Source organism: Stylophora pistillata, chromosome 1, assembly GCF_964205215.1.
Source record: "Stylophora pistillata chromosome 1, jaStyPist1.2, whole genome shotgun sequence".
Lineage (NCBI taxonomy): Eukaryota > Metazoa > Cnidaria > Anthozoa > Scleractinia > Pocilloporidae > Stylophora > Stylophora pistillata.
In genome coordinates this window covers 12,473,686-12,498,050 of record NC_142519.1, presented here as the reverse complement: position 1 = coordinate 12,498,050, position 24,365 = coordinate 12,473,686, and the positions used below count along the sequence as shown (strand labels likewise).

Genomic DNA, 24,365 nt, shown 5'->3' with positions numbered 1-24,365 from the left:
ATCAGAAGCGTATTGGGAGTAAGAGGGCATTGATTTATTTGTTTTTTGCTCCCTGTGTGAAAAGGATTTATGATCGAGCTAGTGCTGAAGTTAATATTTAAATGTGAGAGTTCAATTGCGTGATGGTTCTTCGGCTGCGAAAATGTCCAGGGGCTTTTAGTTTTAAATTACTAAATTATAAATAAAGACTTATATCCTCACAAATCATTCTGTAAAGAGGAAAATGATATCTTATTTAGAAAAAAAAAAACACAATTTTATACGTTATATTTTCCATTGAATTTTTATATTTCTCTTTTTTCTAAGAAACACATTTATTAAAGGATTATAAAATGACTCCACTAACATCCTTTTCCTTTTAGAAAAACCAAAGCACATCCTTCCGGCAGCTCAATTGATCAAAACGTTACAGAGGATATCTCTTCCAACGGTGAGGAACTACTTTGGCAAACCATCTTTCCCATAACGAACTTGTTCTTAATGAGAATTCCCACCGGGACCGGAGACATAACATTTGAGCGTTCTGTGGAAAATTCATAAATCTGTTCTACGAAACACATCGGGAACAATAACTCATCTTGCTTTTATCAAAGCGCCATGCGGGCCTCATGTGATTCTTCATGTTTTGTAATAAATTAAACAGTCAGGAGGTCGTTTAGCTGGGATTAGGATATGACCATTGACCAACTTGTATGATTTAGGTGATCGATTTTCAAAATCGTTTGCGCTGTGTTTAAAGACAAGTTCGTTGATGAATGAACAGTGCCCCACATTTCTATTTTCTTCCTTGAAAATCGAACAAATGCCTTACAATCATTAAGTTCTCCTACGTTTAAGGTAACTACTACAAACCTAGCCGTGGAAATATACTCAGCGACTATCTTTTATCCCTAAACAGTTGTAAGTTACTAAAGGAACTGCACATACCAAGGAATGAAGGATAAATGAACAAACTACTAACACAAGCCAAAGGCTTGCTTACTACTTGTAACGAAAAGTAAATCTCTTACCTTTCCCTACTTAAGAATCATATTTCCAAACAGCATTGTTTGGAAAACAATGAATACCATAGAATCATGTTATCTTCAACGTTGTTTAGAATCCTTTAATTTCGGGCCCGAATTCATTCGATGGGTCGTGACTTTTTACAATAATATACAAAGTTGTGTGATCAATAACGGTATCACTTCTGATTATTTTACACTTGAATGAGGAGTGAGGCAAGGGGATCCGCTCTCTCCATATCTGTTCATAATAGCTGTCGAAACCCTGGCAATTGCAGTTCGTCAAGATACAGCGATAATAGGAATTACCAACGGAAAGAATGAAACAAAACTCCTCCAATATGCGGACGATACCACAGTAGTACTTTCAGACGTTAATTCCGCTCGCATCCGTTTCAAGTTGCTCGATGATTTTAAGAAGCTGTCAGGTTTAGCGATTAATCCCTCTAAAACTGAAGGTATGTGGATTGGATCCTCCAGAGGAAATAAAACAAAACAGTTTGAAATTAAATGGCCAAATGAAGCTGTCAAAGCTCTGGGAGTCTACTACTCCTACGATCCAAAATTACTTCTAGAAAAGAATGTTATTGAAAAACTTGACACCATAAAGAAACCCATCAATATTTGGAGCTCCAGAGGTCTCTCCCACTTTGGAAAGGTGACTATAATTAAATCATTGATTATCCAAAGTTTGTTTATGTATCCTCGCTGTTAGCCACCCCCAAAGAAGTTATTAAACAATTAAATCAATTGCTATTTAAATTCCTATGGAAAGGCGTTGATAAAGTAACACGCTTGTCAGCAATAAATGAATACGAAACTGGTAGTTTAAAAATGATCGATTTTGAAACTATGGTTAAATCTTTAAGACTTACCTGGCTTAAAAGAATTTTTGGTGAAAATGATGGTGCGCGGAAGAGTTACGTACGTCACATACAGTCTAGTGGTTTTTTCAGTCTTATGTCGCTGTAATTACGATGTAAAAGACATCCCCATTCGCTCACAATTCTATACCAAACTTCTCCGGTGGTGGTCCGAATTCCGAATTGAATTTGATACAGAAAAAGATTGGCAAAATATAATTTGGAACAATAAAGACATTCGTATCAATTACAAGTCCGTCTTTATAAAAACTTTTTCGAATCCGGCATTATTTGCGTAAACGATCTCTTATTTGAATTAATTCATATAGAATCCTATAACGTTATTTTAAATATTATCAACAAAACAAACTTTTTGGTGTGGGCGGGTCTTCGACATGCTATACCGTCCCACTTAAAAACAAACACTAGCCGCGGGTTGGAAATCTCTCACTCTTTGATGATAAACAACAAGGTCTTTGATGCTTTGGAAAAGACATCAAAACATTATTACACTCTGCTCCTAAACACAAAAGCTAAATCTCCAAACGATGCACAAGTTTTAAAACGTGATTTCAACTTATTATAAGAAGAATAATTAAAAAAAGGGTTTATCTTGCCTCACACAGTGAGCTTTAAACCTTACGGGAGAGCCTTCCAGTACAAGGTCCTAAATTCATATTATCAGTCACTAACACCAAGCTATTTAAGATAGGATTCATCACAGAAGATAAATAGTCCTTTTGCAAGTCTGAATCAAAAACCTTAAGCCATCTTCTTTTTGATTGCATAAAAACAAAAAGTTTTTGGAGAGACATTGAATCTTATTTTTATAGTCTTTCAAAAGAATTTGTATACCTTACCTTGAAATATGTTATTGTAGGTATTATAATCACGAAATCCCCTTTACTTAATAAGTTATTACTGATAGCTAAGATGTATTTATCGGATTGCAGAAGAACTCAAATATTACCCAATATAACTGGCTTCAAATTAAAGGTTAAAAATAAGTTTTATAACAGAAAAATGTGTGTATGAAGAATAATACTTTAGATAAATTTAATAAAAAGTGGCTAATAAATAAGTAACTGGTTAAGCTAATTCCAATACTAGAGGTAGTAATATCTGTGTCATTATTTTATAGTATAGCGTATTATAAGACCATAAAACTAGTAACAGTGGCACTTAGTAGTAATAGTAGTGATAGTAGAATCTAATACACCTTTGCCATAATGGCGGCGGCCGAGTGAAAACTAAAACTAGTGCATGGGGACGAGGCCACCCGGGCATGGATTTGTGCACTTGTGAGCGCTTGTCAAAAAGTTTCTGGCACAATTTATCAATCGAAAAAGCTTTATTTTTCAAATAATATAGCTAAGGCTCAAGTTATATACAATGCCATGCCACTGCTGTGTTCCTTTATGTACTACTAGGGGATATCGCGACGAAAACGGCTCAAAAATATCTTACTTCAAGTTTCCCAGAGAAAAACTCGCGAGAAAGCAATGGCTTCATGCAATCCGTCGAGAGGAAGGAAAAAACTTCAAAGTCTTGGACTCAACCATGGTCTGCTCGCACCATTTTAAAAAGGAAGACTTGAAGAAAACTATTGTGGGCAAAATATGCCTTCAAACCAATGCCATACCTTCGGTATTTCAGTGGCGTACTTCGCCGCGCAAAAAGAAGCCTCCACCTCAAAGATTCACTAGTCAAGCAACTACTCATCAATCATCCAGGGCTTTATTCATGGTGTGCACAGAAAGTAGCGTAAATGATAAATCGATTGAATAGCTAGACAGTCAGATTACAACTGTAAAATCTAATGAAAACAACGTCGAACATGAGGCAAAGAGAAAAGATGCCGAAACTCGGACTGATTTGGTCGAGTCGAAGGATGCCTGCATTCAGACTGATCAGAGTGTTGTCGCGCTTGTGAAACAGTATGAAATGACAATAGAAGAGCTCCAGAGAGAAATAGAAAGCATTTCAAAGAAGAATGAATGTTTAAAAAGCAGACTTTTTTCTATTGAAAGATTTCGGGTCCACAACTCTGCTGTGTCCTTCTACACTTCGTTTCCTGATAACGCTGTTTTAATGGAAATCTACAATTATCTAGACCCCGGCGAGAAAGGAGAAAATATCCGATATTATGTTTACTCCAAGTCGGAAGTCCAACCAGACATCTACAATCAAGAGACATAAAAATCAAGGAGACCAAGAAAGGAAGGCCAAGACATCTAAGGCCAATTGATGAATACTTCTTTGTACTATGCAGGCTGAGGCAAGGTTTGGCTAAGGAGCATCTGGGTCATTTATTTCACGTATCAACATCAACAGTTAGTCGTATAATAATAACCTGGATAAATTTTATGTACTTGAGACTTGGTGTAATCAACATTTGGCCATCAAGAGAAGTAATTGATAAATCTATGCCTGAAGATTTTAAGGCCAAGTATAAATCAACTAGAGTTATAATTGATTGTACTGAAGTCAGGTGTCAATTGCCCAGCAGCCTGATGAAGGTGACTCGGTAATGGCCGATAAAGGTTTTACAATTGAGGATTTGCTACCCTTGGGAGTGAAGCTCAACATCCCTCCGTTCCTTGGAAGTTCTAAACAAATGCCTGCAGAAGAAGTTATTCACACCCAGGAAATAGCCAGCGTCAGAATTCATGTTGAAAGGGTCATAAATAAGATTAAAAACTTCCACATTTGGGATGGGGTAGTACCTTTAAATTAGCTGGGGCTAGTGAATCAGATGTGGACAGTATGTGCTTTGCTATGTAATGCTAATCCCAGTGTTATCTCTGTAGTGACACTATGAGGCTACAGTAAGATAGTTTGATACCAAGGCAACAACAAATGAAACGTCTTTGTAAATACTATTATGTGTACAATTCCAATGACATTTTTTTGTTTCACTTCTCTACTTTCATTGTAAAAAATGCTAAAAGGTTTGGGCCATTAATCATTCTTTCAATTAACAAGACTTGATATTTAATTAAAACAAAACTTTTTGAAAGCTTTTCTCATTCCAATAAAATAGGCATTATAATCTGTGAAAGAAAAATACTAGAATACTACTAAACCATAAAATTATTACTTATTAAAGAAACAACAACTTTGAGTTTAAATTTACAAGACATGTTTCGACATTCTCATGTCATCTTCAGTTGCAAATGAGCATTTAACTGCTGTACATTTGAATTTAAATTAAGGTACGTTACAAACTACGTGTCAGGGCTTACGTTACATTTGAATGTTAAAAACGCGAAAGATGTAAATAGCGCGCGCTTGACTAGATCAAAAAATAAATAGATAAATAAAAAAAAGTAAATGTAATAATAATAAAAGGACCAAGGAACAACATAATTAAAAGGAAAGAGACAATTCTAGATGTTTCAATTGCTGATTAAGGATAGGTTTTTCCCACTTAATATGCAATGCCTCTTTGATCTTAATTTGGTATTTTGAAGCGGCAGAATCTAAGATCGTGAAACATTCAGTATCACAAGAGTCAAGACAAGCCCTTGATGATTGCAGGTGCTTGTAAATATGCGAAGTTTTGTCCGACAAGAGGTGCTCACGAACTCGTATACAAATGTGGCGAGTGGTCTCACCAATATAACTGACATTACAGCCACCACATGAAAATTTGTATATGACACGCGAACGTAGACCTAGCGGTACTGAATCTTTCACACTGAACATGTTTCTGAGTTTAAACGTACTGAAGACTAACTTAATATCTAAATCAGCTCTACAATAACGTTTAAGTAATTGTCTTAACTTAGTCTGAGCGATGTTCGAAAACCCACCAACGTAGGGAAGTTTATAATAGTGCGCAGAAGGTCTACCGGAGTTAGAAGAGGCGTTCTGCCCAGTAGGAGGATTCTTTTTCTTCGCTAGATACCTGTAAATGATCTTGTCTATGACCCAAGATGGAAAACAATTTTTCCGTAGCAAGAAAATAAGTTTCTTGACATCCAGATGAAAACTAACCCAGGAATTATTGATCTTGTATGCTCTGTCAATCAACGTTCTGACTAAACCTAATTTGTAAATCAAAGGGGCGAAGCTGAAATAATTAGTAAGAAGGCCAGTAATCGTCTTCTTGCGATATACACTAGTGACGATGGATGTATGATTGTTGTCTAACAATATGTCTAGAAACGATAATTTCTTATCAATTTCCTTTTCCATTGTGAAACGAATACTAGGATGCCTGGCGTTGATATAATCAAAGAACACGAGCGCGTCCTCCTCGCTATTGAACAAACAAAAGGTGTCATCAACACAGCGTCTGTAGAACAGAAATTCAGAGAATGAATAGTTATCTAGCCAGTTTTTTTTCGGTGGTTCTGCCACTCAACACAACTGGATTGCTTCATGGTAAGCTTCTCAAGATGAGAAATTACATTCTCATCTACATCAAGAAAGTCTATCAGAGACTCTTCATCCTCATTTAAATTATGTGGTGTGCTCATTTTGGTTACCTGATATACTAAAGGGAAGCGTAGATACACATAATGAATATTTCCTTCAGTTGTTTCTCTTGGCATGGAGCTGACATCCAAATTTGATTTCAAGTTTGATTCTGTAAAGGATAGTTGGTATGACAATGGAGACCCAACAGGAAAATGCCCATATTTTGATTCTACAAGTTTAGTGGTACAGATTGTGATGTCAAAGGACATATGAGAAAATCCCATGCCTGGTAGTAAACCATTCAAATTTTGTTTCATTTGTGCTTCTCTTTCTAGGTCGCAGATCGCATTAACTCGTGATTCATAAAGGCGCGATGTTATCCCATCACGCTTAGGATTTTCAATATCCTCAAGTTTAGTTTTGCTAATAACAACATTCATAATGGGTTCTGGCATGATGTTTGACCCACCTCCTTTTTTATGCCACTTCTGTAGTTCTGAAGTACAGGCAGCAGTTGGATTCTGATCATCTTCATGACACAAATCTCTAGATGTTTGACACTCAAATATAGTAAATTTGCAAAGTTTTAGCAATAATGCAAGAATATGGTTGCAATATCCTACACCTCCAGCAACACAGGAACACATTGCCTTCATTACATCTGCAATGATAATGCATAAAGCTACTTTTAGCTCGTGGGGAGGATCTTTTTTACGATAGCTGTGGCAACATGTCGCTCTTACATAAATGAAGCGTTGATCATCATTTGTTTCTATGCAATGTAGATATTCATCCTCCAGGTAAGTCTTTGCTTTTCGTAGACTTGTGGGCACGCTAGTTGTACTTTTGTTTGCAATTTTTTTTGCCAGAACGTGTTATATGGCTGTTTAATTCTGCTCTGGTAAAAAGTTGCATCTTCTGAAGTGAGTAGCCCCACATAGATTCAGGGAACTTGACGGGAACATGTCGTTTAGCGGTGGACTGTGAACCTGTGTTGTTTGCCGAGCGTAGTTGTTTTCGTTTAGAATAAAGATTGTTGGGATCAGGATCAATGATGTTTTTATCCTTTCCGCTCTTGATGTATTCAAGGACCCTAAAGTATAAGAAATTAGGTAAATTTAAGTGTAAGGAATCACAATTGACAATTTTCTCAAGCAATCAAAACACCTCGAAGTACGCATCTTGTGCTCGAAACTAACCTTTTCACAAGCTCCGCTTTTGTCTTTAAACCTTTCGCTGTGTCACCTCTGCACTTCAACCAGAATCTCAAGTCCTCAGTCTTCAATCGTGAGGGATTTCTATCTCCTAAAGAAGCTCCAGGGATGTCATTTTCGGTTAGAAAGCTCGAGGAATTATAGGAGTTTGTATTCGCATCAGACGCCATAGGTGTTGCCCGGGTGGCCTCGCTTTGGTGAAATTATTCATAACCAGTCTCAGACCTCCATCCGATTTTCCGCCATTATGGCAAAGGTGTATAATAGTGGTGTAAGCTTCGAACCGTCTCCTGCATCTATTAATTAGTTAATTTGGTTAGGCAGGGGACGTTAAAGAACCCACTCAAGAGATTACTGTGATGTGGTCTGGCCTGTTTACTGGGAATTGGGGGGAGGGGGCATCTTCAAATAAGTTTCCTTCGATTAGATATGATGAATATATGAAGTTCATATAGGGCTGATGTTTTTCAGGTCTTATTATCGCTACTGCATAAATAGCTCTTTCTACTGCGAGGATCGTGCATCATACGTATCTATAACCGCAGTTCAAAATATATGAACTTCATACATTCATCATATCTGATTTATCATCACAGGTTTATTACGAATCAACTTAACGGCCTGCTCCCAGTTGGCTTGTTAGCTCAATTGGTAGAGCGCTGCACTAGTGTCGCAGAGGTCAGTGGTTCGAATCCCGTACAGGCCTGAATTTTTTCAGGTCTGGTTTTCGCTATGGCATAAATAGCGCTCTCTACTGCAAGGATCGTGCATCATACGTATTTTCCTTCGATTGTTTGTAAACTGCAAATGCAGTCCGGCCAAAGTCCACCGAAAAGTGTTGTGATACGCATTTGATCATATCCACATGTTAATTTGCGCAATGTAAATATTAAATTATTATTATTATTATTATTATTATTATTATTACTTACGTATGATGCACGATCTTCGCAGTAGATAGCGCTATTTAAGCAATAGCGAAAATCAGACTTGAAAAAAAAAAAAAAATCAGGCCTGTATGGGACTCGAACCACTGACCTCTGCGATACTAGTGCAGCGCTCTACCAATTGAGCTAACAAGCCAACTGGGAGCAGGCCGTTAAGTTGATTCGTAATAAACCCGCGAGGATCGTGCATCATACGTATCTAATACCGTAGTTCAAAATATATGAACTTCATATATTTCATTGTATCTGATTTATCCCTTTCACGGGTTTATTACGAATCAACTTAACGGCCTGCTCCCAGTTGGCTTGTTAGCTCAATTGGTAGGGCGCTGCACTAGTATCGCAGAGGTCAGTGGTTCGAGTCCCGTACAGGCCTGATTTTTTTCAGGTCTGATTTTCGCTATTGCTTAAATAGCGCTATCTACTGCGAGGATCGTGCATCATATGTATCTAATACCGCAGTTCAAAATATATGAACTTCATATATTTCATTGTATCTGATTTATCCCTTTCACGGGTTTATTACGAATCAACTTAACGGCCTGCTCCCAGTTGGCTTATTAGCTCAATTGGTAGAGCGCTGCACTAGTATCGCAGAGATCAGTGGTTCGAGTCCCGTACAGGCCTGATTTTTTTCAGGTCTGATTTTCGCTATTGCTTAAATAGCGCTATCTACTGCGAGGATCGTGCATCATACGTATCTAATACCGCAGTTCAAAATATATGAACTTCATATATTTCATTGTATCTGATTATTATTACTATTTGGTAAGTAGTGTAAACCGTTGTTATACTGTAAATAGTGTGAGTAGTCGTATTGTACTGTAAGTCACGTAATTTACTGTATTCGTAATTTGTAAGGTTGTGAATAAAATAAAATAATAATAGAAAATAGATATTTTCCCAAACAGCATGTATCAGCGAAATATTATTCTGTGATATCGTTTCGTCCGAGGGCTAAATGAAATCCTGTTTAATTCGTGAGTAATTTAAATTTTCGTCGGAAAATGTCGAACGACCTTCGAGCCTTGTCTGACAAAATGAACCCCCAAGCGCGAAAGCGAAGCTCCATATTCTAGAAAACCTGCTGAATTCACTCTAGCTCGCACGAATGAAATGTCGTGCGCTTATCATGCGTAAATATTGTGCCCTGCATTAATTTAATTTTCAATTCTTGATTGATAATTATACGAACAGTAAACTCCCCTTTCATGTAACCATGGAAACTATCTACATTCTCTAAATGTTCTCCCCCATTATAGTCTACGGAGGACTGGAAGGATAGCTAATAAAAATAATGCGAACGAACGACTTGTGACGCACTAAGATGTGAAAGTTCCTCGGGAGATTTTCCTTTTCAAACAAATAAGCGATAATGATAAAAACTAATAACGGACCATACTATTATAGATTCTAAGAAAACTTTAAAATTGAAAAACAGGTGTTTGCATTCAATTCAATGAGACAGCGTACAAGAGTTAGGAGATGAGGAACTGAATTTTTTTCTTCTTATCATTTTGGCGGGGGCCGGGGAAGGAGGGGGCAGGGAAGAATAATCACTAAATAACTGACAGAAATATGTGTCTCTATGCTCAATGCAATCGAAGGCTCGCTCAAGCGAGATGATTTTAGGCTCTATTAGAAGTCCTGTTAGGTTAGTTGAATTTCAAGAGCTTACGTAAAAACAGGGAAGTCGACCAAGCCTGAGAAAGGTAAGGGATGAAAGAACTAATGAAATGAAAAAAAAAAGATTGAAATTGTCTATCTTACGTCAGTTTTTATCCACAAGTATATTTTCTCAATTTACAGACCATGCTAAGTGTAACTTTGAATATCTTACCTTTTTTGTTTAATCAAATGATAATAATAAATCCAATAGAGAGAGCGATTATAATCGATAAACGAAAGCGAGAATAAGAATTAACCCGATGCGGACATTTAACACGACGTGATTAGCAAATTAATTACAGAATTTATTTCTCAAGCAGTGAATTTTTTCTTGAGAAAAAAAGAGGTATGTGCCATTTACTCTGTAGCCAGAGAACGTTTCGGTAAAACTAAAAAAAAGTTCTGAACTCCTACAAGAATATAAAGATTTTGGGATCAAAATCTTCATATAATATTTAGTTCACAAAACATGCAAGGTTACCAGAAATGTTTTTTCGAAATACCCGAGGAAGTTGAACCGATCAAAGTCCTGAGCCTGGCGAGAGACGAATCGTTGCGAGGAAAGATTTTTCTTAAAATTGCGAAGACAAAACTGAGTTTTCCAAAAATCACCGCACGGTTCATTTTCATCGCAGTTTCTCATTGAAACATTCCAGATATAAAATGTTTATTTTAGAAATAAATGAATCATTGAATAGAGACACTGGTACAGGCTTTGTTTGCTCTTATCATTGAAAGAGAAACATTATCCATAAAAGGAGTGCATGCTTGTAAAGTTTTCAAACAATCTAGAAGTCATCGTAGTGAGATAAGATTTAATCAGGACAAGGGAGCCGAGAAAGCCAAGTTTTCTTACCAAAAGGTAAGTTCTCACCAAAGTTTTTAGCCGGAAGTTATTTGCAAATCGTCCAACAATACAACGCTTCAAATCTAAGAGATCCATTTTAATTTCGTGTCTCTAAAGTTACACGACTAAACACCTACATAACCTTGATTAGACATTATAATAACTTCTCATCATCGTAGACAAGGATTATAATCTCATCGTAGACAAAGATTGTAATAACATTTAAAAAAACAGCTAAATAACGGCATTGAAAAAAAAAGGAATTCGAGCAAACTTTGGGACACGACATACTATGGTGCGGTAAGTTAACAATAGCATAATGAAAGTATGGGCAAATTTTGTGGGTGTTTTTTTGGACTCTTTCAAGCGGAAATTTGTCGGCAACCCTTAGACTGTTGCAACACTAGACGAATTTATTCGAAGAGCTTTTTTCAGAATTAATTGCTCTCGACGGTATAAGAAGATACAGTTTGTATACTGTTATACTGACTCAGGAATTAAGATTCTTCACTTGAAAGTCAATTTTGCGAGGCGATGCAGCCTGGTCATATGGAGCGACCATGTCTTGTAAGCCAGATCCGACTTGACTCGCTTCAAACTTCACGCTGATTTAATATTTACCTTGAATAGTTCGGTCTGCGAAGTGATCTTTACGAACAATTTTTAAAATGAAATCACCATTGTACACTATTACCTCGATCCACACATAATAGAGGCAGACGAATACGGAATGCAATTATGTAGATCTAACCTAGAGCCATCTAGTTCGATAATAGTCGTCAAAATGAATTTTTTTTTTCTACACCAGGACATTTTGGGCCGCAAACATGAAACATTCACCGACATGCCTTTTAGCTGTCACTGTTGTCCTTTTTATTGGTAGGTTTTGTTATTTTTTTTCAATTTAATCTCCAGCTCTCATGTTCCGTGTTTATAAAAAAATTCATAAATATTACAGCTAACTTTTGAACTTAACCTTTCTCCTTGTTTTCATCATTCATTGACAGGAGTGGAACTTGTTAACGGTATGTAAACTTAGAATCTTTTTACTTGGATATACCGCGGTACGCGAAGAAAATCTGAAATTTATTGGCCACAGAGGAAGTGTAAAGCCGTTTTGAACTTAGCTGAAAAAGTAGATTTTGTTAAAATATGGCTCCTTTGAATATTTGCTTGCCTGTTTGTTTGTTTGTTTGTTTGTTTCGGTATGTTTTATATTGATCGAGGTCACTTTTTAAGGTTATACTTCATTTCTTTTAAATAAAGATTGGTACATACTTTCTTGAATATAATTAGTTTTTAGCAAGAGACTAGTTTATATTCTTGTTTTTAGTTATTTGAGTGAATGTGCAAAGTCAGTGACATTACTACACAGTATTAACGGATTTTATATATGGACATTCGATGGTCTGAGATGTTTCATCTTTCCCTCATGCTTAAGTAAAGCTGAAGTGAATGCACTTAATTTACTCGTTAGCTATCCTTAGGTGTGTGACCATATTTTAACATTTTTTTTTTCTGCTCTTCGATCTCAACTTTCAGGGCAATATTCTGCAGTCGGTAAGTAAACCATAACATTGAGATATTCATAAGTTGTCGAGTGTGGCATACGTTAGAAATAAAATCAGTCGTCATTGCTGGAAAAACCGTTCTATTTATTTCCATGCTGTGTTGTTCATAACTATCACTTAACATTTAATCAACCATTGCACGATTAATAAAATAGCCAATAGTCTTTTCTCAATTTCTTTTTAGGAAACATCACTTCATCTAGCTCAACTTTTAAATTTTCTTTATTTCAAAAACACCGAAAGAAAACTTCGTTATTTTTAAACAATAACTTTTCGATGAACCGATACCACCAACCCTACGTATGATGCACGATCCTCGCAGTAGATAGCGCTATTTAAGCAATAGCGAAATTCAGACCTGAAAAAAATCAGGCCTGTACGGGACTCGAACCACTGACCTCTGCGATACTAGTGCAGCGCTCTAACCAATTGAGCTCAATTGGTTAGAGCGCTGCACTAGTATCGCAGAGGTCAGTGGTTCGAGTCCCGTACAGGCCTGATTTTTTTCAGGTCTGAATTTCGCTATTGCTTAAATAGCGCTATCTACTGCGAGGATCGTGCATCATACGTATCAAATACCGCAGTTCAATATATGATTTTCATATATTTATTCTATCTCACCACCAACCCTGTCGCTTTTTTCCCTAAACGTAGCATAAAAAATTCCAAGCTATTTTTAAAAAGCATTAAAGTCATGTTTTGTAACCTACAATAGTACCACAGCAACACCTTACCCTCTTGAAAACCTATATGTATATAACTCAAAATCCAGTGCGGTGACTCATGTCTTGAATTACAGTCAGTCAGTCCAACATCAATGATATCTTTCCGGCGTTTTACAAAAATTGCACAGTTGGCTCAACACCCTCTTAATACTTATTTTTGTTTTCCTCTGTTTCGTTTCAGCCATCCCAGGTCATAAAATCAAGATAGTAGGCTGTTATGTAGAGAACCCAGCCAAACGCAATATACCTGTTACACTATTCAGCGACTCCAGCGCGAATTCTAAAACGAAGATTGACTACAAAAATTTCAAGGGGTACATCCAAGGAGCTATTCAGAGATGTGCAACAGCGGCTAAACAAAAGAATTACGCATTTTTTGCCATGAATAACGTAGGTGAGTGTAAGAAGTTATCTTTCCAATATGGTTGGATCATTTATTGACTCAGTTTGATCGGATCACTGTAAATCACTCCGGTAGATCTGTACCAAGCAGGCTGTCAGTAGCCTGATTATTACCCCCTACACTGTTCTTGTCAATGCAGCCACCTTGGCCACGACATTATACTCTAGAGGATTAAATTGAAAAACAAAATTTGACCTGGCATCATATGTCTACAGACTAAGAACATCTGATGTAGTCAATAAATAAATGAACAAACGAATAAGGGTAAGAAGGATATTTGCTGTAAGCTGAATGCTATGATCAGAAAAGCAAAAATCAACGATTTTTTAAAATGTTTATCCGTTCATTAATTTATATTCACTTTTCTTTTCCGCTGCTCCTTTGCAGGGGATTGCGTTTCTGGCAAAGTCTCCGCCACTTATGCAAGGAGCGGGTCTTCAGCGAATTGTAAAAACTCAGCGGGGGCAAAGTGTAACAACAAGGAGGACTGTGTGGGTGGTGATACTAAATCTAATTATGTTTACAAGGTGGAAAGTAAGTTTGAAAGAAACTATAGTATCTAGTTATCACTCTCTTTTTTTTTTCTCCTCTCTCTCTCTCTCTTAATTTTGTTTTCTCGATGAGCTCTTTGTTTTGAATTTTGTTCATTAATACAGCCAAATGTAATATTTAGGAAAAAAAAGAAATACTTTCGATCATAATCACGTTTACAATAAAGAGAGCATCTTGAAGATAGTGGGATCAGTGAGATCAGGAACGTTTAAACTGAAGTCAATCAAGTTCTCGTTTACATAGTTGATTAGGCCAGCTAGTGCATGAAATGAGTAAACTCAAAAGATAAAACCAAAATGTAACCAAATGAAGCCAAAATTTCCGTAATGATTATCGTAAACTTACTTTCAGTGCTTCCAACCACGCCGACTACGAAACCGACAACAAAGAAGACAACGAAACCAAGAAGAGGTGCCACTACTGCTGGATCCGCCGCCAAACTAAGCGCTTTGATTTGTAAGTAGCATCAACGCCTTCGGGTAAGCATTTGAGTAGATCATGGGAAATATTGAGTACCATCGAGGTCCTCCTAACTGCATTGCTACGGTTTTTAACATAGTTGATGAGGCCACTAGAATTCTAAACTGTAAGAGAAAGACATGGAACGCAAGTGACGTCAATGTCAAAGTTATTATAGACGATAAGTTATAATATAGTCTTCATTTCAGTTCAAAGGATAAAAAACCTTATCACCTTAGCATAAGTATGCCGTTATCTTCTCAATTTCCAGGTCAGAACTACGTGGTTGCGATCAAAGCTTCTGCTGCCGGTAGCCCAAGCAAACCAGCTATCCCCACCCCCTCTAAAAAACCCACTGCGGCGGGAAAATCTACAGGTCCAACAGTGGCAACACCTACTACATCCTCAAAGCCATCAGGGCAATCAGCCATTGAGGCCAAAGTAAGTAAATAAATACTGACTAGGCATCAGAGAATTGTTAATCGGTTTAAACATCAAGAGATTCTGTGAACGCGGTTCGGACCATTTACGGCATGGATTTGAGGAGCTAAATGGTAACGTTTTGGATCCCTTTTGCAAGGTCGAAATTTCAATTAAACTTAGATGGAATAAACTTAGAAATGACAGTTTTCCAGGAGAGGAAAATGCATAAACAATGAAAGGGAGCACACTGGAATGGGATATGATTTAGACAAAGCTTTTCAAGATCTTAAACTCGACAGTATTGGTTGATCAAGGTTGACGGCAATGCAGCTCAACAAGATCATACGTTTACGATCAAGAAGCCGTTTTTTTTTTCTTTAAGACATCATTACATGCAACATGTACGGAAACATAGTTTGCTCTTGGCCCGCAAAAATTACCCCTATGTGACCTGGTCCTTTTATGAGAAAGGGAAGTAAAATTGAAGATACAAAATTTTGAATAGCTCAATAGATTTTTGTTTGATTACGAACCTAACTTTCATACCAGAAGAACTAAAAAATAACAATTCGAGCACAGAAACTTTTATAGAAAAAGTTATCAAATGATGCGACGATAATTGTTGCCGACGAAAATAACATACCGCAAATTACACAAGAGATTGGCATAAAATACTTGGTGTACTTCTTTTTTCAGATAAAGAAGCTTTACCAGGGATATACATGCCTTGTTTGCTTAAGGACGTTAAATACAAGGTACTTCTTCCTACTTGATACATACAAATCAGTGAGAATTGCATATTTTGTTTTCTATATCATGTTCTTATTTTTCTTTGTATTGAGAACTAATTGTCAAACTTCGTTTGTTCGATCGCTTTTCAGTTCATCAACAGTGTATCTTATGCTGCAATTCAGTTGCCAAGGACAACATTTGCAAAAACTTGTTGCGGGAATTGGTGCCAGTAACATCGTCAAAGCAGGTTTGAGCAAAATGTTAATACAATAAAATTGAATCATTTGAACAAACATTTCCTGAAACAAATAACCTACTTTTGTCGCTAAATTTTTCTTTCAGAATGCTACCCACCGCCCTGCACCGCAGCTATGTCTCCATGCCCTCTTCCTTGTGGAATGAGCTCATGCCCCATGTCACCAACCTTATCGTATCCATCTACTTGTCCAGCGACTTTACCAGCACCTGCTCCACTTCCAGCACCCCCACTAGCCCCTTCACAGTGCCCGGCACCTTGCCCGTCGATGTGCGCTCCAGCATGTAATTCGCTTTGCTGCCGGTCTATGGTTCGACAGAAAGGCGAAACGGGAGAATCTTCTAAGAAATCTTCCACGAATGAAGCCGATGATATTGATGACGACGATGACGACGCAGACAACGATGAACAAGATGATGATGACGATGTCGAAGAAAATGATGACTCTGACATCGAGGAACCAACTGAAACATGATCTATTTCTTAGATGTTGGGTTTTACTGTTTTATATCATTATTGATGTTAAAAAAATCCTCGTGCATTGACGCAACGAAGAATTTAACTGCTTCTAATAACCGTGAATTAAATTCCTTGAAAGATGAAATGAAATCAAAGTTCCTGAAGAAAAGTGCTCTCCAGGCAAGGGTTGGAGCTTTACTTCAAAGACTGGCAGGGATGTTTCATTCCGAAAAATCTGATTATTTCCCAATGCTCTTACTTTGAATGAATAGATTCTTTGAAAGATGAAATCAAATCAAAGTACCTCAAGAAAAGCGTTCTCCAAGCAAGGGCTGGAGTTTTATTTGTTAAGACTGTCAGGGATGTTTCATTACGAAAAATCTGATTTATTTCGTAATGCTCTAACTTTGAGTGAGAATTTTGGGCGTCAAATCACTCCCAAGACCAGCTCGAAGTTACGTGAAACTATAAGCTAACCTTTCTTGATTAATACGGTGTATCTAGTTGGAATGTATAGGGACATCGATCGAAAAGGCGGTGTAACCGAGGAGATTATAAGTAAACAAGTGTAAGATATTAGCAAGCTTTGATGGAAATTAGGTATAACGGAGGAAAGATAACATATTTTAATAAATTTTCTTGCAAAAGAATATGTTGCTGTTTTTAAATTATTTAGAGAAAACAGAGAGGCAATGTTGTTTCTAATCTATGGTTGCGTGAAATTAAACAATTCCATTGAGCTTGCACTTGAAATGCCGACTATTATCTTCGATGTTCGGGGCATGTTCCCCAACACTACATATACCCAGTAGTGCCCAGACCCTAATTAGCTAACTGAACTGAAAAAAAGCTTTAAGGGCCCAGAAAGGGGGTCATTATGTAGTGTTATTATGCAAGCTACTGAACTAATACCATGCTCCTTCTCTACTAAATTAAAGATATTACATGTCCACATGCATTAGCTTACAACAAGAAGTATGAGCTTGTTTATGGAAAACGAGCGGTCGATCGGCTCGCACATAGGACGATAAGACGATGACAGCACAAAATGAGGAGATGATAAAACTGTTGGGTGACTTGAAAATGACTTTGCATGCGTGCATATCTATTGCAATTTTAAGCTTGGGTTTTCATCTTGTAACTCTGAAATTAAAATTATTTTGTGTGTGTCTGATTCTTACACATATGCATCAAAATCACGATATATTATGGCTATCATAAGATGCGACATTTTGCCTTCGTTCTTTCAGTATAGAAGAGCACAACCAAAGGTGGATAGGCGGACCAGCAAAGAATTTAAACTCATCATTATCATATAACCCGCATGGCATGCCTATTCACGACGATATAAATCATTTTATTATTATTATTTTCGGAACAGAACTTGACTTAATCTCCCAGTCATTATCAAACCAAATAATCCTGTGTACCTGATCCTCTGCCTGCAGTGGTAATGAAGGAATGTTTCAATTTACTAACTCCTGTGTTGACTAACATAGTGAATACATCTTTATCTACTGGAGTTATGCCTGATGTCTTGAAGATTGCAGCTATGACACCGACTTTAAAGAAACATAATGCTGATTTCACTAAATATGAAAGTTTTCGACCTATTTCTAATTTGAAGTTTGTGTCTAAGCTTGTGGAAAAAGCGGTATGTGTCCAGCTTACAGACTATATTACATCTAATGGTCTTTCGGAAACGTTTCAATCCGCATACAAGTCATTTCACTCCACTGAAACGGCTCTACTGAGGGTTCAAAATGACATTCTTTGTGCTTTAGATCGTAATGAGTCGGTTATACTGGTACTTTTGGATCTGTCGGCGGCGTTTGATTCGGTGGACCATACTCTTTTAGTGACAAGGCTGTCTACTTGTTTTGGTTTTCAAGGAACTGTGCTTAAGTGGCTGAAATCATACCTGTCTTCACGTAAGCTGTTTGTTAAAGTTGGGAATAGTCATTCTTCACAACGTGCATTGAAGTGTGGTGTCCCTCAGGGATCAGTTCTGGGCCCTTTGTTGTATTTGTTATACACATCACCTATTGCGGACATAATAAATGATCATGGACTATCATACCATCTATATGCTGACGACACCCAATTATATATTACCTTTAAATCTACCAGCTTGAATGACATCCAACAAGTGAAGTTGAGAGTGGAATGCTGTGTGAGGGACATTGATGAATGGATGATAAGAAACTATCTTAAACTAAACCAGGACAAAACGGACCTTGTAGTCATCAGTTCCAGATACCATCCCATGCCTGACATCGGTCACATTACTGTTGGTTCTGAGTGCATTGCACCTCGTGACTCTGTTCGTAATTTAGGGGTTCAGTTTGATAGCATATTTAGTTTTGAAGAGCACATTAAGAACATTTGTAAATCATCATTCTATCATTTGAGAAATATTGCTAAAATCCGCAAGTACTTAAGCCAAGATACATGTAAAATCTTAGTCCATGCATTTATTAGTTCGAAAATTGATCACTGTAATTCCTTATTACATGGCCTTCCTAAGTATCTGTTAGCTAGACTACAGGCAGTTCAGAATGCTGCAGCTCGTGTTGTCACATTGACACCGAGGCATGTTCATATATCTCCTATTTTAATTAATCTTCATTGGTTACCAGTTGAGTATAGAATAACTTTTAAAGTCCTTTTATTGGTATACAAGGCCCTTCATGGCCTTGCACCCTCCTATATTTCTGACCTTTTGAATTTTAAAACATACTCTAGGTCATTGCGTTCTTCATGTAAAGAATATTTAGTGGTTCCAAGAAGTAGATTGAAAACATATGGAGACAGAGCTTTCTCTATTGCAGGACCTAAATTGTGGAACGATTTACCTCTAGAGATTAGGAAATGTGCTTCAGTGGCAACTTTTAAGCAATCCCTTAAAACTTTTTTATTTAAGTTAGCATATAGGTTATGAGATTCGTTTTGTTTTGAGATGTTTTGATTTATATAGTAGATAACTTAGGCTATATTTGAATTATATTGTATATTGTAGATATTTTATATTATATATTTTTATATTTTATATTGTAATTAGGTAGCGCTTTGGACAATTATTGGATTTTAGCGCTATATAAATAAAATTATTATTATTATTATTATTATTATTATTAAATAAAAGCTAGTTGGAAAAACTCCTTTTTTCATGTGTTTTTGCTAAAAAAAAGTATTTTACCCAAGCTAGGCGAATCGCGCCAAATCGATAATTGGGAACTCAGCAGAATGCTTTATGCAAGAATGTACAATACCAATCGATAACATTAGCTATGGTTTAGCCCATACAACTGCTAATACTCAACAATGAGGAAAGTTGAATCTCAGTGTAAAGGCCCAGATCAAATGTGTAATTCCTAACATTCCTTTCAGAAATCCGGCATCTTATCACCTGTACATTCAAGTAACAGTACGTTGTCTGAAATTGTTCAATTCTAGAATTGTTCTAGCATGCATAGACAATCAGGAAATCCACGCTTTTAATTTAAGCTGAAAATTGCACAAAAAATTTGATTTGATCGTTTTTAAATTACCCGAAAAAGTGTGCTTCCTAACATGTCGGTGGGAATTTTTTGTGATCACATGCAGTTGAAAGGTTTGACTTCGTTATTAACAACTCAAGTTGATGTCTTTTTTTAATTTGCTTTCTTGTTTTCAACCTGACCTTACAGCTTCCCTTTGCAGTTGAAAAGTATACTGAGCAATTAATTACTTCTAACTGATCGATAGATCATTGTTCTTTCCTGCTTTTTTCACAAGGAATTGCCTGATTGGTTGCAATGAAGTACGGCTCTGGTTTAATATAATATAGACTTGGTTAGGAATAAATCTTAAAATTGGCGTCTAAAGATTCGATATCGACCAGCATTTTACTGCGGAGGTTAGTTTACCATATGTGAAACGATTATCTTGAAAATTGGCTGCTTCAGTGCATCTGATGCATTGAGTCCACAAGAACTTTGCAAAGTGTTAGCTATATGAGACTTGCCGCTATCCGTCTCGTAAAAAGCAATCTTTCAGTATACAGGATGTTTTTACGAACTTAAACAACTTCAATATTAGATCAGGTATACTTTCCACTTCTTTCAACGCTGATATCTTAGGTATCTTTACCGTGAAAAGTTATCGAATCTCTTTGTAATTCCAACTGAATTTCTCACCTTGTGGCGTGGTTGCCACCTGGCCTCAAGTCTTATCTGTTCTGTGCATGTCTCAGCGATCCTTCTATGATTAAAATTATTAGTAGTCTATTTTGAATCCATTTTGAAAAATCAAGTGAATGAACAAAGTGCATAGAAAAATAATAGCGCTAAAAGTACATTCAAGAAAAAATTCTGCCGAAAAGGCTTTAAATTAGATCTTAGTTCTAGCAGAATGCATAACGGCATGTACAATAATAATAATAATAATAATAATAATAATAATAATAATTTAATAACTTCTAGAGCGCTGTTTTCATTCAATGATCAACAGCGCCTAACAACTTAGAATACTACAGTAAATTCAAATTTATAAGACTAATTACATGTACATTAATATTAACAATGTATGTTAAAAATAAGAATAATATGGAATATCCATAATAAGGATCTTAATTAGGAATAAGGATCTTAATAAGGAACTTAATTAGTAATACTAATAAAAATAATTGTTAGACAGGGTACTTTGAGAAAGCTGCACGAAATAAATAAGTTTTCAGCTTACATTTAAAAATGGAAAATGATTGAATATCACGTAATTCAGCTGGCAGAGCATTTCATAAGTACGGGGCAGCAGCAGAGAATGATCTGTCCCTCAACGTGGCAAGCACTTTCCCCTTAGGAGGGTCAAGTAATGAACTTTGATTTGATCTAAGATTATATACAGACCTAGGCTTGATGTTAATTAGTTTAATGATATACCTAGGCGCCCATCCATGAATAGCTTTGAATGTTAAAATTATGATCTTAAAATGAACACGATGTTGTACTGGTAACCAGTGAAGTTGACAAAACGCAGGAGAAATATGCGAATACTTACTTAAACTCGGTACAAGTCTAGCCGCAGCATTCTTCACACGTTGCAATTTGGCTATTTGCGACTTAGGAAGGCCATACAAAAGTCCATTACAATAGTCTAAACGACTAGTGATAAAAGCATGAATAAGCGTTAATAACGAATCGCGAGATAAATAAATCTTAATCCTCTTAATATTATGTAGGTGATAAAACGCGGAATTACAAATTTTATTAACGTGCGTTGACATTGACAACTTATTATCAAACCATGCACCGAGATTTCTAACACAGGAACTAGGATAAATATCACAATCACCGACGGAAATGTTCCATTAATCGTTGATCTTACCTAATTGTTGTATAGTTCCTATTAAGATCAACTTAGTTTTATCGTCATTAATCTTTAGCCTATCCCTAATCATTCAATTTCTTAAATCAGAAATACATCTATTCATGGCACTGACAGCTTCATCAAGACTAGATTTATCATCAGACTTGAAACTAAGATACAACTGCGTATCATCAGCAAAGCAATGCACACTAGGAAGATGTTTCTTTATGATAACAAATAGCTTTGATGCATAAACTATGAATAATAAAGGTCCAAGGCAAGAGCCCTGTGGAACACCACAGTCCAATTCAAAGTAATTGGGCAGAGTACCATGTTTAGAGACCCGCTGGTTTCTTTGAGAAAGATAGGAGTGGAACCATTTGAGAGCATTCCCACGTAAACCAACAACATTATGCAAACGATCGAGCAACACATCATGGGACACAGTGTCAAATGCTGGGCTAAGATCCAATAGAACCAATAACGTTACATGTTGGGAGTACCTGCTTTTGCTTTTGCCTTTTTCGTAATCAGTTCTCGTCAATATTTTACTAAAGTTGATAACCAAAATTCCTATCCTAGCAATATTTATCAATGGGAAATTGAACGTTATCAAGATCATGTATAACATTTCAAAATATCGAAGTATGAGAAGCAACGTGGACGGCATCCCCAATTGTGAAGTAATTTCTTGTACCTCACACCTGGTACCATCAAAGTGATGTCAAAGATCACATTTTGCAAAGGCCATAACAGGTTGGATGACAAAGAACAAGTCAATTTCGTTAAGTCCGAACAGGGAAAGGGGCGAAAGAACGCATTAAACATGGTAAGTACATATGTGATAAGCAAACCCCATAAAAAAATACCACTGTTTTTGCAAACTGATCTAAGTCCAGTAATGTAATTTACTCTAAAAAAAGGAGCAATATCTCTTACCGCTACACTTTATATCAAGAGAGGCCTTTCTCTCACTATTTTTCAAAAGTAGCATTGATATATATGCTCTGTTCCCAGAAAGAGTTCAAACATGTAAAAGTTGAATAATTAGGGCCTGTTATTTACGTAAAGTATAACCTAAACCACGGTTTTACGCTATCATTGAGCCTCACGATTTTTCTATAAGAGGGTTGATCTAATTAAACAAGCGTCCTTCCTACATTAGTTTTGGGTCCTCTTGACTCTGTCCACAAAAATAAATGTTCGCGTATAAGGCTGAGCTGAATTGAGGATTGTTTGGGACGTGGGTTCGTTGTTAAACAACGGTTAAACTAGTTGTCAAGTTCTTATGATTTAGATTAGAGAAAGTCATTTTATAAATTTTTATAAACATTCAGGGTTCATTCCTGACAGTGTTCTCCGTGGGTTAAGTTCACAGTCGCTTCCTAAACAAGATCTTTTAAGTCAGTCATTTGAATTAGTGAATTTGATCTTCCGTAAATTATCCTAAATCCCACTGCTAAATATCACCCGTTCATAACTGTATTTCAGTTGATCGCGGTATCAATTATTAAAATCAATCATTTAAACGGAGGCTTATGATAACTGAAGAAGGCAAATACTGGTGTTGAAACCCCCTCGTCCATCATTTAGTACCACATTGTTGATTGAAGAGGGCAATATGAGTATGTCAAGAAAGTACAGAATGTCTGATGATCGTTAAGAAGACACTTTTTTATCCTCTTTTCATAACTGTCTAATTAATTATACAACTTTGATTGCCTTGTTCATTCCTTGAGTCTTTTAGATGATTAAGGAAATTGATCGATTAACCATTTTTACCTAAATTAGTAATATTATTGACAATGTTCCAGGCAAAAAAAAGGAAAGAGTAGTCGCGATATTTATGAATTAAGACAATAAATGATAAATGGGCGTCTGTCATGGGTCATATACGTCTATTTCTCTGAAAACTTATTTGCAGATTATTATTTCTTAGATCCTCTATTTCTGCTTCATCTGGATAGTTGTTTTATTACACAAACAAGTTTCTGCACGTAAGTATGTTTCGTTAACGATCTATCTTCAAATATCAAAGCTATGTCCCAGTAAATCATATAAAATGAGTAAGAGGGCCTCTATGGAAAGATAGCTTTTGCGGCTAACGATTCAGATTTTGACTTTCTTACGGCGAGCGAATAGTATTATTTTAAAATTGTCACAATAATTCTTTTCACGGTTAACTTTTTTTTCGGCTATTGGTCGAAATCTGTCAATTCGTATGCTTAACGGCTAATTTTTTGTGTGTGTGTTTTATGGCTCTCGGTTAAGCCCGTTAAGACCCTCTTATAAAGCATCTTCCAATACTATCAGTATCTTACCCAGGAGGGAAAACAGGAAAGAGCGAACAAGATTAATTACTCGTGATTGTTTAAGCTGGCATCCCCTGAAGCAAGTTGATATGCATTTTGATAGATCACGGAAAGACAGCGGGTCTCGGAGTTTTTTTATCTCAGATACGCCCGATTGGA

At 36.5% G+C, this 24,365-nt stretch overlaps 1 protein-coding gene across 2 annotated transcripts; it reads left to right on the top strand.

Moving 5' to 3' along the window:
- The first annotated feature begins 10,915 nt into the window (after nucleotides 1–10,915).
- On the top strand, nucleotides 10,916–17,288 carry LOC111323822 (uncharacterized). 2 transcript variants are annotated; one of them, XM_088737492.1, is made up of 11 exons: nucleotides 10,916–10,983; nucleotides 11,777–11,847; nucleotides 11,976–11,993; nucleotides 12,511–12,528; nucleotides 13,446–13,658; nucleotides 14,055–14,201; nucleotides 14,571–14,675; nucleotides 14,950–15,119; nucleotides 15,798–15,856; nucleotides 15,983–16,080; nucleotides 16,176–17,288. In XM_088737492.1, the coding sequence occupies exons 2-11, from the start codon at nucleotides 11,796–11,798 to the stop codon at nucleotides 16,562–16,564; spliced, it is 1,269 nt and encodes a 422-aa protein (XP_088593618.1). In that variant the 5' UTR covers nucleotides 10,916–10,983; nucleotides 11,777–11,795; the 3' UTR covers nucleotides 16,565–17,288. The 2 variants fall into 2 exon arrangements, with proteins under 2 accessions (XP_088593618.1, XP_022782992.1); XM_022927257.2 differs by lacking the exon at nucleotides 10,916–10,983 and adding an exon at nucleotides 10,991–11,268.
- The last annotated feature ends 7,077 nt before the right edge of the window (nucleotides 17,289–24,365 follow it).